This window comes from Neomonachus schauinslandi, chromosome 1 (genome assembly GCF_002201575.2).
Source record: "Neomonachus schauinslandi chromosome 1, ASM220157v2, whole genome shotgun sequence".
Lineage (NCBI taxonomy): Eukaryota > Metazoa > Chordata > Mammalia > Carnivora > Phocidae > Neomonachus > Neomonachus schauinslandi.
Genome location: NC_058403.1, coordinates 2,174,717 through 2,192,109, shown reverse-complemented (window position 1 = coordinate 2,192,109; position 17,393 = coordinate 2,174,717). Strand labels below are relative to the sequence as shown.

At 48.0% G+C, this 17,393-nt stretch overlaps 1 protein-coding gene across 4 annotated transcripts in view; it reads left to right on the top strand.

Moving 5' to 3' along the window:
- The window catches only part of TRAPPC10 (trafficking protein particle complex subunit 10), a 90,139-nt gene extending 72,865 nt beyond the window's left edge, over positions 1-17,274 (top strand). For 3 of the 4 annotated variants that reach the window (XM_021679240.2, XM_021679241.1, XM_021679243.1), the window contains 6 exons: positions 4,577-4,677; positions 6,008-6,134; positions 6,597-6,767; positions 10,900-11,077; positions 13,451-13,645; positions 13,965-17,274. In XM_021679240.2, the coding sequence (XP_021534915.1) occupies positions 4,577-4,677; positions 6,008-6,134; positions 6,597-6,767; positions 10,900-11,077; positions 13,451-13,645; positions 13,965-14,203 (1,011 nt within the window). In that variant the 3' untranslated portion in view covers positions 14,204-17,274. The remainder of the gene's footprint in view (positions 1-4,576; positions 4,678-6,007; positions 6,135-6,596; positions 6,768-10,899; positions 11,078-13,450; positions 13,646-13,964) is intronic. The other variant, XM_021679242.2, reaches the window with a different exon arrangement.
- The last annotated feature ends 119 nt before the right edge of the window (positions 17,275-17,393 follow it).

Here is a 17,393-nt window from a genome sequence, read left to right as displayed (position 1 = left end):
AACCTAAAGGAACCAAAAGAAATCCGGAGCAGCTACACTTTATCAGACAAAATAGACTTTAAAACAAAGACTGTAACAAGAGACAAGAGTGTAACATAATGATAGATCAGTCCCACAAGAAGATATAACACATGTAGATATTTATGCACCCAACACAGGAACACCTAAATATGTAAAGCAAGTATTAGCAGACCTAAAGGGAGAAATAGCGGTACAGTAAGAGAGGAATTTAATACCCTATTTATATCAATGGGTAGATCATCCAGACAGAAAATCAATAAGGAAACGCCTTAAATGACACATTAGACCAGATGGACTTAACAGATATTTGCAGAACATTGATCCAAAAGCAGCAGAATACACATTCTTTTCAAGTGCGCATGGAACATTTCACCAGGATAGATTGTATATTAGGCCACAAAACAAGTCTTAACAAATTTAAGAGGGTTGAGGGGCGCCCGGGTGGCTCAGTCGGTTAAGCGTCTGCCTTCGGCTCAGGTCATGGTCCCACGGTCCTGGGATCGAGCCCCGCATCGGGTTCCCTGCTCCGCGGGAAGCCTGCTTCTCCCTCTCCCACTCCCCCTACTTGTGTTCCCTCTCTCGCTGTGTCTCTCTCTGTCAAATGAATAAATAAAATCTTTAAAAAAAAAAAAAATAACAAATTTAAGAGGGTTGAAATCACATCATGCATCTTTTCTGACCCCAACAATATGAAACCTAGAGATTAATTACATGAAGAAAACTGGAAAATTCACAAATATGTGGGGATTAAACCACATGCTACTGAACAATCAATTGGCCAAAAGAAGAAATCAAGAGAAATCAAAGCCTACCTTGAGGCAAATGAAAATGGAAATGTAACATACCAAAATTTATGAGATGCAGCAAAAGCCAATATAAGAGGGAAGTTCATAGCAATAGGCCTACTTCAAGAAAGAGGAAAAGTCTCAAACAACCTCATTTTACACTTTAAGGAACTAGAAAGAGAAGAACAAATGAAGCCCAGAGTTAGTAGAAGGAAGGAAATAACAAACATTACAACAGAAATAAATGAATTTGACTAAAAAGACAGTAGAAATGATCAGTGAAACCAAGAGCTGGTTCTTTGAAAAGATAAAATTGACAAACCTTTTGCTAGACTTACCGAGATAAAAAGAGAGAGGACTCAAATCAGAAATGAAAGAGATGCGACAGCTGACACCACAGAAATACAAAGGATCATAAGAGACTACTCTGGACGACTGTATGCCAACAAATTGCCTAGAAGAAATGGAATCCAATTCCTAGGAACACATAACCTACCAAGAGTGAATCATGATGAAATAGAAAATCTAAACAGACTGATTACGGTTAGGAGACTGAATCAATAATCAGAAACCTCCCAACAAACAAAAGTCCAGGACCAGATGGCTTCACTGGTGAATTCTATCCAACGTTCAAAGAAGAATTCATTAATACTAGTTCCTCTCAAACTCTTCCAAAGAACAGAAGAGGAGGGAACTCTTCCAGACTCATTCTATGAGGCCAGTGTTAACCTGATACCAAAACCAGAAAAGGATGCTACAAGAAAAGAACATTATAGGCCAGTATCTCTGATGAACATATATGCAAAAATCCTCAACAACATCTTAGGAAACCGGATTTAACAATCCACTAAAAGGATCATACACATGATCAAATGGGCTTTATGTCAGGGGTGCAAGGATGGTTCACCAGTCACAGATCAATGTGATACACCACAGTAGCAAAGTGAAGAATGAACATCATATGATCATCTGAATAGACTTAGGAAAAACATTAGGCCAAATTCGATACCCCTTTATGATAAAAACTCTCAACAAAGTGGAAATGGAGGGAACATACCTCAACATAATAAAGGCCATATATGACAAGCCCGCAGCTAATATCATGCTTAATGGTGAAAAGCTGAAAGCTTTTCCTCTAAGATCAGGAATAAGACAAGGATGTCAACTCTTGTCACTTTTATTCAACATAGTACTGGAAGTCCTTGCCGGAGTAGTTAGGCAAGAAAAAGAAATAAAAGGCATCCTAATTGGAAGGAAAGGAGTAAAATGTCACTATTTGCAGATAACATAATGTTATATGTAAAGTCCTAAAGACTTCATCAAAAAACTTAGAGTAAATAAATTCAGTAAAGTTGCAGGATACAAAATAAATATGTAGAAATCTGTTGTGTTTCTATATACTAATGAACTATTAGAAAGAGAAATCAAACAATTCAATTTATAACTGCATCAAAAAGAATAAAGTACCTAGGAATAAACTTAACCAAGGAGGTGAAAGATGTGTAGATTGAAAGCTATAGGACATTAATGAAAGAAATTGAAGAAGACACAAATACATGGAAAGATATTCTGTGCTCATGGATTTAAAGATTTAATATTGTTAAAATGTCCATACTACCCAGCAATATATAGATTTAGTGTAATCCCTATTAAAATTCCAATGGCATTTTTCATAGAAATAGAGCAAATAATCCTAAAATGTGTATGAAACCACAAAAGACCCCAAATACCCAAAGCAATCTTGAGAAAGAACAAAGGTGGAGGTATCGTGCTCCCTGACTTCAAACTGTTACAAAGCTGTAGTTATCAAAACACTATGGTAGTGGCATAAAAGCCGATACGCAGATCAATGGGACAGAATACAGAGCCCAAGAATAAACCCACATATATTCGATCAATTAATTTATGACAAAGGAGCCAGGAATGTGTAATGGAGAAAGGACAGTGTCTTCAAATAAATGGTATTGGGAAAACTGGACCGCCACATGCAAAAGAACAAGGCTGGATCCTTGTCTTAAACCGTCCAAAAAAAAGCTAAAGTGGATTAAAAGCTAGAAGGTAAGACCTGAAACCATAAAGTTCCTAGAAGAAAACATAGGTGCTAAGCTCCTTGATACTGGTCTTGGCAATGATTTTATGGATCTGACAACAAAAGCAAAAATAAACAATTTGGGACTACATCAATCTAAAAGCTTCCGCACAGCAAAGGAGACCATAAACAAAATGAAAAGACAACCTACAGAATGGGAGAAAATACTTGCAAATCATATATTTGATAAGGTGTCAATACCTAAAATATATAAAGGACTCCTACAACTCAGCAGCAACCCCCCGCCCCAGTCTGATTAAAGCATGTGCAGGAGATCTGAATATTTTTCCAGAGAATACATACAGATGTTCGACATCACTAATCAGGTTGGCAAAGATGTGGAGAAAGGGGAACCCTTGTTCCCTGTTGGTGGGAATGCAGACTGGTGCAGCCACTCTGGAAAACAGTATGGGGGTTCCTCAGAATGTTAAAAGTAGAACTACCCTGTGACCCAGCAATCTCACCACTTCGTATTTACCCGAAGAAAATGAAAAGAGTTACTTGAAAAACTGTCTGCACCCCCTGTTCACCGCAGCATCATTTGCTACAGCCAAGTCATGGGAACCACCTAAGTGTTCATGGATGGATGAATGGATCTGAAAACATTGTCTGTGTACACAATGGAATATTATTCACCATAAAAAAGAAGGAAATCTTACCATTTGCAACAATATGGATGGACCTGGAAGGCATTATGCTAAGGGAAATAAGAGAAAGACAAATATAATTTGATCTCTCTTACATGTGGAATCTAAAAGAATTAAAATCAAGTTCATAGGTACGGAGAGCAGACTGGTGGGTGCCCCAAGGCAGGGGTGGGGGTGGGCGCTAGGAGAAAAGGGTGAACTGTTTTGTTTTGCTTTGTTTTTTTGCTTGTTTTTGTTTTTTAGTTTAAGTTGAATCATTAAAAAAAAAAAACAGACACGCATGCACAAAAACAGTAGGATAAAAGGCTAACAAACAGTCATTGCGAAGAGGTTATGGCATAGAACATCAGACCAGCCAGCACCTAAGGGATAACATTTTATCTGGTAACAATTCAGGAGGCAAAGATGGTACTTATTTCAGCATGAGCACAAAACTAGTGCTGGAGGAGCACATGTCTGTGCTTGGTGTGCTCCTGTTTTCCGTGGGGGACATGGAGGGAGGCTGGAGGCATGGCCTGTCACCTTAGGGGAGTTAGTAGCTTGGCCACGCCCCGCCCCCAGAGTGCTTGCTCTTCTCTTACATATTCGTTGTCGTGTGGAGTGTTTGGATAATTCCTTTAATGTTGTAATAGTTAATGATTGCTCATGTCATTGTGACAGAGCGACTAAAAGCACTTTGTCACCACCTCCTGCAGTGTTAGAAAACATGTCTGGTGTCACGGCCACGTCGGTGTGGGAAGCCCGAGGCGGGGCTGGGGCTGCTGGCCACCGCATCTGCTCCGGAGACTCTGAGACTGTTCTGGAGTCTCGCGGCCATCAGGCCACTTCCATGTTTATTTTTCTTGTCTGTGTACGTAGCTTTGTTTCCCCTTTGTTTGTGCACGTGATTAATGGGGATTTGCTTTCTGAATGAGAAGTGGTAAGGCCGTCCCCCGTCTAGGAAATCGGCAGCCACTGCCGACCTGGGTGGACGGTGTGGTGGTGGCTGTGGTCAGGCAAGGGGTCTGAAGGCGCATCCCTGTGTTTCTCCTCAGGTGTCCATTGACTGCCCGTGGTCCATCTACTCCACCGTCATCGCTCTGACCTTCAGCGTGCCCTTCCGGACCACACACTCGCTTTTGTCAGCTGGGACACGGTAAAGGCGGGCTCCGGGCCCTGCTCCTGGGCCATGCTGTCCTGCGTGCAGACCTTGCTGCTCAGAGCGTGTCCTAGTGATGTTGAGCGTGCTTTCTTACACAGCCGTGACGCTGTCGTCCGCTTGTACGGATTCTCAGTGATTCCCCGACCAGAGTCAGGTGTCCCCAGCAGTCTCAAAAATGACTGTGTGCAGTTGGTTTGTAGGATGTGGGATCCAAACCAAGTCCCTGTTTGGTGACTGGATCCTTTTTCATCTCTCCTCCCGTTTCTCAAGCCAGTGACCCTTGCTGAGCTTGGTTCAGTTTTCCTCCAGAAAGAAGGCCTACCGTTCCGAATTTGGTCGCATTCCTGTGGCTTTGTGCAACTCGTTCCTCTGCCGGCTGCTGGTTACGTCTGGGGTGGGGTTCTTCAGCCTCGGCACTGCTGACGCTTTGGGTCCGGGAACTCCTTATTTGTGGGGCCGGGGGGGCAGTCCTTCGCACTGTAGGGTGTTTAGCAGCACCCCTGGCTCCCCGATCTTATGCTGGTAGCACTCCCCATCCTCCCCAGCCCCCTTGTGACAACCAAAAGTCTATCTCGAGATGTTGCATGATGTCGCCCGCAGGGGCAGAACTGCCTCCGGTTGAGAAGCGCTCAGTGCTCCAGAAGCTGCGTTAGAGTCTGACTGAGTCTCTGAACGAGACAGTTTGGAGGCGGGGCCCTGTGCCTCATGCTTGTCCACGGTCAGCGCTGGTGTGCGCCCGGACCCCTGCGCTCAGGGCGGAGTGCGGCCTCTCACTGTAAAGTTCCTTTTGCTGTCATCTGTTGATGATATTTGCATAAACTGATCACCAAAATGTCAGAACTGTATTTCGAGTGGACGTTACACGAGCAGTTTGCTTTCTCGCCCTTCCCGTTACAGGGAGGGGACTGCACATATTAATGGCTAAAGACACCAGCACTTCCAAACAGAAGTTGGGGTGCTTTCTTTCAGACTCCTCTCCCTGTGTGACAGGGAGGGATGGGAACTCTGTGCTCATAGTCTCTACGGGAGGAGTGGTCACTCTCTCCGTCCTCACCCACTGTGAGCCAGTTATGATCACGTCGTAACACTGGGTCAGGAACAGAGCATTCTTTGATCCATTTTTCCTTAGAAATAGCTCGCTTGGGGAGATTTGGTCTCAGGGTGCTTTCCCGTGTGAGACCAGAAGTAGAAATGCAGGTAGCGACTGGTTCATACTTTGCTGCGTCACTTTTCAAAAAGTTCCCCAGAGAGGGTCTTCTTAACCAAAACACATTTAATGAAGTTCTTAAGTTTCAAAATCTTGTTTTCTCTTGCTCTTCTTTAGGAAGTACATTCAAGTGTGCGTCCAGAATTTGTCAGAACTTGACTTTCAGCTGTCTGACGGTAACCTTGTGGATCCCGGAAGTAGCGCTGACCTGCAGCTGGTACCGCTGAATGCCAAGTCCCCACAGGTAACCCTTCTCCAGAATCGAGCAGAAGGCCCTCAGCAGAAAACAGAGTGGGAGCGGGAGTGTGACGCCGGAGTGGCCAGGAGGTTCTGAGGAAAACACCGTGTGTTTGTAGAGGGAGCCTTGCAACACAGAGACTGGCCTCCCTGGTGATAAGCGAACAGCGCGAGCGCATCCCCGAGTGCTTGGAAACCGTGATGCGTGTGTTTGAGTTTCATGTTGGGCACTGAGCGGCATGGTGGATGGAGTAGGAAATAGAATGATACTTGTATCTGGAGAAGAATCAGACTGGTCCTACTCTCAGGGCAAGGCGGGCAGGAGGGCCCCGGGCGGGGCTGGGACCACGGGACCGCGGGGCAGCGTGCAGGCAGGGTCATGGTGGTTGGGTGGTAGTGCAGCTCGGGGCTGGCGGGGTTGGGGGGCTGGCTGTGTGCGTGTGCGCGATGACAGCGACTCTCTTTGCAGCACATCCACAGCAAGCAGTCCACGTTCTTTGTGTGGGAGCTCAAGTGGACGCGAGAGCCTCCCCCTTCTCTGCGTTGCCAGTTCTCCGTTGGATTCTCCCCAGCTTCTGAAGGACAGCTCTCTATCCCCTTAAAGCCGTATACTTACGAATTTCAAGTGGAAAATTTTTTTGTATGTATTGTATTATTTTTTGGTGGGGGTGTGTGTGGGGGGGACATGAAAAGTGCATCATACTCCTTTTAATCTAAAAAAATCAGGTAGAGAAAAACCTTCAGTATAATGAAGCAACAGATCCAGGAAAATAGTTAACATTTGGGGCAGCTCAGTTGTTGGCTGCTTGTACTGTAGACACCCAGGCCCTTCTCAAGTGTCAGGTCTGGCCCTCCTGTAGTCTTGCCGGTGGTCGTAAGATGAGTGTAAAGAGTGAAGACTCAGGGTCTCTGCTCCCTTTTCTCTTGCTTATGTTTAGAATGTCCTCATCCTGATCCTTGCTGCTACTCGGGGTCACTTTATCAAGGGGCTTTATTTTTATTTTTTTTAAAGATTTTATTTATTTATTTGAGAGAGGGAGAGTAAGCGAGAGCATGACCAGGGGGAGTGGCAGAGGGAGGAGCAGACTCCCCGCTGAGCGGGGAGCCCGATGCAGGACTCGATCCAGGGAATCCAGGATCACGACCTGAGCTGAAGGCAGTCGCTTAACCGACTGAGCCACCCAGGCGCCCCTCCATTCCTTCTCTTTACTACCGGAATCGTCCAACAACACTTGCAGATGTGTTTGTGTTTATAGCTCTTGACGTTAGTGGTTTTTTCAGTACCTCCTCCCACCCCCCTGCTCTGCCTCTCTCTCTGGACCAGCCGTAGGCTCCAGCGTACTCAGCAGTGTGGTCTTTCTGTAGCGCGCACACATGGCTTTCCGATGTGCTCCCAGCCGTGCCACGTGAAACCGTTCGTGCGCCGGAGCCCACGTACAGTTCGTCTGGTTTGCTCGCGGCCGGCCGGTGATTATTAGAGCACTGGCGATTTCATGGCTCCTTCCCGGTCTGGTCTGCTTCCTCTTCAAGAGCACAGATAACGGTTTTCTTTCTAACTGCAAACTGAGTGAAGAAACCTGCCTGCTGGATGGCTGTTTGAAAACTGGTCATCTCTGAGGGCCGGAAATAGAGACGCCAACTTCTCCGGGAAAGCTTTATTGAGTTACATCGCTTACATGCCACGCACTTCAGCCACTTGAAGTGTCCGCTTCAGAGCAATTAGTCTGTCGACAGAGTTGTGCACCCATCCCCATGGTCTTATTTTAGCACACTTTCATCATTCCAGAAAGAAACTTTCTGCCCTGCTCCCAGTCACCCCCCACCCCTGCCTCTTCCCAGGCCTAGGCGACCACTAACCCAGGGGCGGATCAGCCTGCCGACTGGCCTCTGTGAACATGGCGTGTAACTGGGGGCATTGGACGTGGGCACCTTTCAAGACTGGCTTCTTCTTCCCCCTGGCACCCTGTTTCCAGGGATCGTGCGTGAACGTAGCGCATACCTGACTTCACTCCTTTTTATGGCTGAAGAGTCATCCATGGTGTGGGATGGACCCCATTTTCCTTGCCATGTCTCAGTGGCTGCCATCTAGGCTCTTTTCCCCGTGGGGCCGTCGTGAATACTAACGCTGTGGGAATCCCTGGGCGAGTTCTCTGTGTTCAGTTCTCTTGGGTGAGAATCTGGGTGGAGTTGCCGGGCCATATGGGAACTCTGTTTAACTTTTTGAGAAGGCGCTGCTCTGTTATCCAAAGGGCCGTCACTTTACGCCTCCCCCGGCGACATGTGAGGTCTCTCTTTGTCCTCAGCGTCTTCCGCTTCCAGCGTCCCAGCAGGCGCAAGGTGCCTGTCATCGTGGTTTGGATGGGCATTTCCCTGATGGCCAGTGATGCTGGGCACCTCTCACGTACTTTTTGGCTGCTTGCATATCTTCTTTGGAAAGGTGTCTATATCTATCCTTTGCCCGTTTTTTAAATATGTAGGGTTGTCTTTCTATTCGAGAGTTGTAAGGGTTCTTTGTATAGTCCCGACGGCCGTCCCTTGTCTTAGATGCAGTTTGCAGGTGTCTCCTCCCATTCTGTGGCTTGTGTTGTCCCTTTCTCCATGGTGTCCTTTGAAGCACAAAAGTTTTTAACTTTGATGAAGTCCACCTTATCAATTGCTTTTATTGCTTGTATTTTGGGTGTAGGATCTAAGAGATCATTGCTTATCCTAAGATCAGAAAGATCGCCTCCTGTGTTTTCTTCTAAGAGTTTTATACTTTCTGCGTTTGGGTCTGTGATCTTCTTTGGGTTCACTTTTGTGTGTGGTGAGATGTGGGTCCAAGTTCATTCTTCCCGTGTGGCTCTTCGGGTCGTCCCTGTACCGCTCTAGACTGTTCTTTCCCCGGTGGCTGGTCTCGGCATCCTTATTGAAATCGGTTGGCCTTCCGTGTTAGAGTTTGTTTCTAGGTGCCGCCAGCTGCTGCCAGGTGGGGAGGCACCTCACCGCTAACTTCCAGTCCAGTGCTTCCCCACCCCAGCCACGCTCCTCCATCCCACAGCCGTCAGAAGGCGGCGTTCGAGGACATGCACTTAGGAGCACACTTCCTACATCATTCTGTCTCTGGGCTCCCTTCTGAGCTCCAAGAAAAGCTCACTCTTCCTCAGCTGAGCTTGCTAACCTCCCAGACTGCGTTCTCCCGGCTGGGGGGCTTCGTGGGAGCGGGAAGCTGTTCCGTCAGCCCCTGCTGCTCCTTCCCCTGCTGCTTGCCATCTTCATTCCCCGCCACACGGAGGCCTCTGCTCCGGCCTGGGGTTGCATACCCGGCTGCCTTTATGCCCTTGGCCTTGGAAGGCCTCAGAAGACCGTGGTGTGGGGGCTCCCTCCAGATCTGTAGAAGTCTGTCCCACTCCCAGACAGGTGCCATTGGGTATTTGACGGGAGAAATCACTGAGCAAGGCCCATCTAGGACTAATGTTTAGCCTTGTTAACTCCCAGGAAAATGTTTTATTTTGGCAATAGGCTTTTTAAAATTCTAAAGTCTCTTTTCTTTGAACATTTTATAATACCAGCAGAATACTTTTGAATCGAGCTGTGCTATAATTATTTCCCGTGTCCATGTGTCCAAGCTTATGTTATGACTTTAGTAAATCAGCACTTGTTATGTGAGGCGCAGAGTGCCGGGTGGTAAGCCCTGCTTCAACAAAAGACCACGAGAAATTAAAAAAGAGAAGTTCAATACTCGTAGGTCCTGGAGGGAAGTACATGGCATGCCTTGAGGGGCCGCATGGGGAGGTGAGGGCGGAGTGCAGACTTGGGCCACGTGCCTTTATCAGGGTCTGTGGGTGGAGGGCTCTGGGGTTCCCGGGCTACAGCTGGCCTGGTCAGTTCAAACCACGACTGTGGGTTCTGGTAGCCCCACGGGGCTCTCCTCTAAGGGGCACATAGGGGAAGGTGCTGGGGGGGTTGGCGAGGGGCTGTCGATCACAAGGGTGCACTGGGGAAACCCTGTCAGGAGCTTATATTTGCTTGTGATGCTGCAGCTGGTATCTAGGGCATGTGCTTGCGTGAGGGCCGGCGGCCATGCAGGGCGGCCCCTCACACACCCCGCAGGCTGCTGGGCTAGCAAGGTGGATGCCGAGGCAGTGACAGCAGGAGCTGCTGAGCTACACTCTCACAGGATCCTGAAGAAAGAACGCTTTCCTTCCAAAGTAGACCTGCCAGCGTGTGGGGCGGGTGAGGCCACCTGCCCCCGGGCATGCTTGGGTCTTGCTTGTCCCAGGTGGTGAGGGTGTCGGGCAGGTGTGAGTAGGTGAGGCTGTTGGGTGAAGAGGTCACCGTGGAGAAAGGAACATTTGGCCAAAGATGGTTATGATACTGCACGGTAGCAGGGAAGGAGTGTGACCTTTGCTCGTTGTGGTTCTGGCTTCATGTTTGTAGGAGGATGTCCATGTTTCTAGGGACACCTGCTGTGGTACGTACAGAGGGGTGAAGCCACAGGTTCTCCAGAATCTGCCATCAGTGCCCCGGGCAGAGAAATACATGTTGATGCATAGAGAAAGAGAGCAAATGAAGCAAAACGTTGATAATCCTGAGTCTGGGTGACACGCGTGCGGAGGGCGAGGGCCTGTCCTTGCTGTTGTGCATGCTTGGAAAGGGTCGGCACCCAGCAGCTCTTGCGGCTGGCGCGGCCCCTCTGTCCCCCTCTCGTGTCTGTGGGCAGCACCCCCGGGCCTAGAGTAGTGCCTCTTCCCGTTGTGTACACACTTGTGCTTGTCTCTCCCTTTCCTGCGCAGACGTTATATAATGTGAGAGCTGAGATCCTGCCCCCTTCAGGAGCGGAGCACTGTCGGACAGGCTCGCTCTGCTCCCTGGAGGTGTCCATCACGCGGCTCTCGGGCCTCTTGGAGGTGGACAAGGACGAGGCACTGACAGAATCCGACGAGTATTTTTCGACCAAGCTTATGTATGAAGGTAGGTCTGGAGATGTCTTTTCCCCTCACTGCTGGGCTGCTCCAGTGTGTGAAGGGATTGCACCCTCTCTTCCACAGAGTGTAGTGTTCCTTGTCTGAAGAGAGAATGTTCTAGAATCAAAACAGCTCATTTGCATGTTTTATTATGTGGCGTGGTCCTAGGCTGGTAGGATGTTGGACTTGGTTCCCAGGGAGATTCTCAAGCAGTCATTGGGCCAGTGCTGAGAACACGGTGGCTCCTGGAGCTACCCATTCCCTCTCTGCCTGTGATTTGGGGTCTTCCCAACACCACGGGAGCAAGGTCCCAACTCTGTCGCCCCGCGGTCCATGTGTCCTTGAGTCCGGGCCCTTTTCCCTCTGGCCTCCTTTCATCCCCCCCCACCTGACACTGGCCCCCCGCCTGGGCTTCCCCCCCGCCCACCACTCCCAGACACCCGTCGCCGTCCACCTCCTCCAGGGCCTGGGCTGCTTCGGGAGCAGCTCTCAGTTTGGGGTGTCAGGACCGTTTATGCTCTAAGAAATGGTTGAGGAGCCAAAGATTTCTTTCTTTAGTTACTTAAAAATCACAGTAAACGCATTACATGACCTCATGCTTGACAAAGAACGGTTTTCCAAAACAAAACAAGACAAAAAATAGAAGAATGACATGAATTTGCATTCTTTCAACTCTCCCTAACATCGGGCTTCCCGGAAGGGAGCTGACTTGTCCTCCCTGCTGCGCTCTCAGTGCTGACGTGTGGGACTCTGGCTTAAGGGCGCGTGGATGCGCCAGGGTCGTATAGATCCGTAGTTGGTGAAGGGAGGTAGATTTTAACAGCCTTCAGATAACCGTGGCTGTTCTTCTTTGGCTTTTCACCAGAACTTGACAAGTGGTACTTTTTTCCAGGCCAGTTACAGAATGGAATCTGAATCATGTGAATGAACTCTTCATACTCCGTATCCTCAAATCCTCAGATCTGGCTTTTAGTTTGAGAGGCCCCTTTACCCAGGCATCATCTCGTGGTGCCATGCCTCGGTCACTTGGGAAGCGTGGCTCCTGAGGTGTGCAGATCGCACACATGGGGACGCCTTTCACTGGACAGTATCACAGGCTGGCATCCATTTCCGGCCCACACGGAGCTCACCGGGGTAGCGCGAGGCCTGGGACACTGCCGGGTCACAGTGGCAAAGACCGGTTTTCAAGATTCTCTCTCTTGATCAGTTTCAGATCGTATCATTGGCAACTTCTTTGAAGTGACAGGCTCACGCCCTTCATTTTCGAGACATCTGCCCAGTACCCCAGACCAGAGAGCACCGTTGGTGCAGTCCCAGGGAGCTCGGGGACCGGGGGCCCTCTAACGGTGTGCAGCTTCTCGGGAGTCTGTAATCATTTCAGAGTTGAAGTTAAAAAAGATCTTTCTTTAAGGATTGGATTTAATAAAATTAATTTCGACTACTTCATGAAGGACATCCTTAAGTAAAACTGGCAATTTCTGTCCTCCAGTGTGTGGTGGTGAGGAAGCCACTGACTCTCCGTGCATGTGGGGCCTCGGTTCATGCTCAGGCCTCCGGGCCTGACCACTGGTGCGCATGGCAGCCCGGGGAGAAAGGTGGGAGTGTGACCTCCTGGTGCCCCAGGGACCACCCTCTGAGAACTGCTCCGGCGTCTCCCTCCCAGATGCCGCTTCAGCCTCTGCATGTCCTTTGGTACCGCTTGTCCCCAGAGGCTCCCCCGTCCCCTTCTGTAGGAAGCCGTCCCTCTGTGACCCCTTCTTGGCTCCTCAGTGGAGCTCCTGGGCCCTGCTCAGTGTCCCCTTGACAGAGCTGCTGTCACCTCTTTGCAAGGCCATCGGCTTGTTGAGGATAAGGCTCCTTTAGATTACATTGAATTACATCACAGTTGTGTTGTAATCATTGGTGCTCGTAACTGCCGTATGTTAAGAATGTCCTCTGTGCTGGTGGAAGAAGGGCTTTCCGTACATCTCTTTCCGTCCCATCGAGAGGCTCGTCTGAGCGGCAGAGTTGGGATTGGGACCCCAGTCTGACGCCACCACTTACTAGGGGGACCGCCACCCTGTTCCGCCCCCATTGCAAATTTCACAGCCAGAGCCCCTGTACTCTGGAAGCCTGACACAAAGGTTTTGAGTACAATTGAATCCCTGTTGATTTATTGACTTGAGGAGAAAAAAGTGATTTTCCCTATGCCTGTCAGATGCACTGTGTCATTAAACCATTCTGTTTCCTGTTGAGGTCAGTTACAAGACAGTGAGTGCGGTATAGAGTGTATCCGGTTTCGGGTTTGCATGCTGGCGTGCGGGACTCTTGATGACTCTTATTTTGCTGTGAACACTGAATGCCCTTCCTGGGGTAAAGCAGTGCTTTCCCTCTGTTCCAGTGGTCGACAACAGTAGCAACTGGGCAGTGTGTGGGAAGAGCTCTGGTGTCATCTCCATGCCTGTGGTCGCCCAGGCCACTCACCGGGTCCACATGGAGGTGATGCCCCTCTTCGCGGGCTACCTCCCCCTTCCCGACGTCAGGCTGTTTAAATACCTCCCCCATCACTCTGCACACTCCTCACAACTGGATGCTGGTAAGGACTCTGGGAGATGAAGGGTGCACTCACGGTCGCAGTGAGTGAGAGCTCCATGCGGGGAGGTGGTAACGCCGCCTCGTAGGGACCGGGCTTGCTGATTGGCGGCGTGTGTTTGGTGCTGGTGGGGTTGCGAGTTGTCGGCACCTGCTCCGAAGCCTCCACGGGTCCTCTGAGGGCCCATGTGCTAGATTCTCCTTAAAGGGGCCACCTCACTCATTCTCGTGCTCTGAAGGTCGCTCGGGCGGCTCGCTGCTCCCTGGGGTAGGTAACAGGTCCGAGTCGGTGGGCCGTGTCTCACTTCCTGTACACTTTGCAGATAGCTGGATAGAGAACGACAGCCTGTCGGTGGACAAGCATGTGGATGAGCAGCTGGACAGCAGCAGCATCAAGAGCAGGGGCAGCGTGCACTCGGCCTCCAGCAGCGAGCCCAAAGGCTTGCCCATGCCGCGGCTGCAGGCGCTGCCGCCCGGCCAGGTCTTCAACTCCAGCACGGGCATGCAGGTCCTGGTCATTCCCAGCAAAGATGACCATGTCCTTGAAGTCAGCGTCACATGACCGTGCCTCGGGTCAGCACACGCCCTAGGCCGGGTGTGAACGCACTTGAAGGGATCCTGGCTTCATTGCTCTCTCCATTGCAACATTCTAGCACTAACCAGACTTTTGGTGATTCTGCCTGCCCACAGAAACATCGGAGAATTTCAGCGTGTGGCCGGTCGGCTGAGTTACTGCGTTTTTTTTGTGTTGTCCGTGGTGTAAGATGACTTGTTACTCTCATCTCCCCATCCCTGTGTTTGTGCTGGTGTCCTCCGGTGTCCGCCCAGAGCCCCACTCCCTTCCATCGCCCCTTCCCTGCTCCCGGAAGATCCGCACTGTGCCCCCTCACCTGGCCGCATCCCCATCTGCTGGTTCCGTATGGAGTCCGTGTGCCTTCCAGGGAGACACATGGCAGACCCTGCCATCTTAGTCGTCACACGTGTGTGCCTTCCTGCTCACACGGCTGCCCTCTAGATTCTCGACCAGGTGGATTTGTGAGTCTCTTGGGGGATAAAACACCATTTTTTACCTGAGAGGAGTAGTGCTTTTCTAGACTAACACCCTGTTAGGGCAGCTCAGTGAGGCGGAGGGCTGGGTGGGGAGGGAACAGAACCCTTTCTGTGCCTTGGGGTGTCACACTGGGTGGACCTGGAGCCTCCATTAGCTGGAGCCATCTTAAAGGTACTTTGGGAAGATTAGACCAGGGCCTAAGGGACAACTTGGCATTGAAATAGTTTAGGAACAAATCTTTCTGGAACCCCTGTTCCCCATGATGTTGACTGAATGTCAATATGCACTTGAAATGAAATATGTATTTATTTTAATTATCATTATATGTGTGGGGGTTGATATGTTGTTTTCTTCTCACCTTTAAAGTCTTGACATGTCATTGTCACTGTATAATCAATATGTTTCTTCTGCACCTTAAGTCCTAGAGATTAAGAGGCTCCATTTCAGGGGAGACGTGGGGGGCCCTCTCCGTGTGCTTCTAGTTTGGTTGTGGGAAGGACGAAAGTCTTGGAATATTCTCTGCTGGTCCACTAAAATTGCAGTCATACCATACCAATGGATTAATTTGCTTTCGGTTGTAAATTTAATTGTACATATGGTTGATTTATTATTTTTAAAAGTACAGACTAACTGATGTAATGTCTATGTATAAGTTGCACCAAAAATCAAGGACAAAATAAATGTGTGTTTGTTTTTACTGGTGTGAGAGTCACAGCTTGTAAATAAGTGTTGGGTGTATGCAGCCTTTTCCAGCTCTCCAAAGCAATGTATTTTTGTACATAAGAAATAGGGAACTCCTACTTCCCTGGGAAAGTGTGGTTGGAATCGAGCTGATTGGACTGATGCGAGCGAGCGTAGTCAGGTCCAGCAGACGGTGCGGCCTCACGGGAACACCCTCAAGCATGTGAGCCCCAGAGGAAAGGAGCCTCTGCAGCGCTCCTGGTCCTGCTGGTCACCTGTGGGAGAGAGGCTGGTGCGGCCGCGTGGCGGGGAGCAGGGGCCAAGGCACAGCTCGGAGAAACTAGAGCAGAGCAGTTGTGTCCACGCTTCTCTGTGTTGTCTTTCCACTCACCCAAAAAATAAGGTGGTGTCATTCTCCCCACCCTGCCCCATGTCTTTACCATTTACAGAGATTGGAAATGTGTAAAGAAGATCAATACTGGTGTGTTTAATTAAACTTTTCAGAAAATGATCTTCCTTAGGTGCACTTTAAAACTAGTAAGTTTATTAGTCAACTAGTTAGGCAAATTAGAACTTCAGAATCTAATGATAGATAGTTCAGGGTTTCTAAAATAAGTTTTGTCTTACTGTAAAAATTGGTGATTGCCCTACAGATCTGCCAAGCCCTGTGAATGAAGAGATCTTTGAGATTTGATTCTGTCGGAAAAGCCTCACACTGTGTATAATGTGGCTTTTCCCTCTCACCCTCTGGAAGGGGGTGGGGGTGTGATTCAATGGTTACCTTACCTCTGTTTGATTTTTTGTTTCTGGGTTCTAATCCCAGGATGAAATTCTCTAGTTACATAATATACTTAGAGGGAAAAAATGAAGGAGAAATCCAAAATGTTCATGGTGGTTTCTTACTGTTTTCAATTTGTATGAAATCAAATTTATTGCAGGTTTGGTCCCCCCCTCCAATTACCCAAAAGATCTTTTGCAATCTAAGTTACATGGGTGCCCCTATTTTATTTTGTTTTGTTCTACACAAAGGAAAAATGTCACCTAAAACTTCATCTTTTTTTTTTTTAAAGCAGTACTTGGATTTTTGTTGTCTAAAATAAAATAAGGCTTATGTGTTTGAGACAAGCTGGTTTTGTTAATAAAGATGTAGCTCCTGTTAAATAATTGTGAAGCTGGATATAGAATGTGCATCTAAAAAGCAGAATATGCAACCGTTTTACACATATTGTGGAACATGTAAATACTAGCAAATGGAAAAGGAAATAAGTTATAATTTTGGTGAATTTCATGGGGTTTCCTATGATTGGAAAAATTATAACTGCTGATTCTAATGTGGAAATTGTTGTATTAATCTGAAAATGACTTTTACCTACAGTCCCTTGTCAGCACAGCCGGTCGTGGGTTGGATTCCTGTCCTAGTAAGTCTTGGTTGATATCCCGTAGTTAGCAGAGACAATACACACAGGCTTCTATTCAGTTTTTCTTTAGTGTTTAAAATAAGATTGAGTTATAAAATCAAATCAAAGAAACACTCCAGATGTGTACATAAAATGAAAAGTTATACTACTTTTTAAAGAACAAACTACGCTGATCTCAATGTTTTGCTGTCAACTGTGATCTTTAAAATAAATCCGTGATTTTGGAATTTGATTTTTCATGAAAGTGCCCCTTTCTCTAAATTTATTCATCATCTATGTCAGGCTACAAGACCCGAGAGTATGGTTAATACAATTTGCTGGGATTCTGTGACTGGAAAAGGTGGCAAGTTGGTGACTTTGACACTGCAGGTATTAATTCCATTTTCATGGTTTACTATGAGAGTCATTTTTCACATTCTGTAATATATTGTTAGACTAAAACCATTGTATTAAGACTTTAAAATGTAAGCATTATAATTCTGAAAATACACATTTTAAGAAGAAACTTTGCTGTTTCGAATTTCATTCTTTTGCTGAGGAGCATGAAAGTTGAGTGTGTAAAGTTAAAGAATTTTCTTGTCTTCTCTCCCTAATCCTTGTTC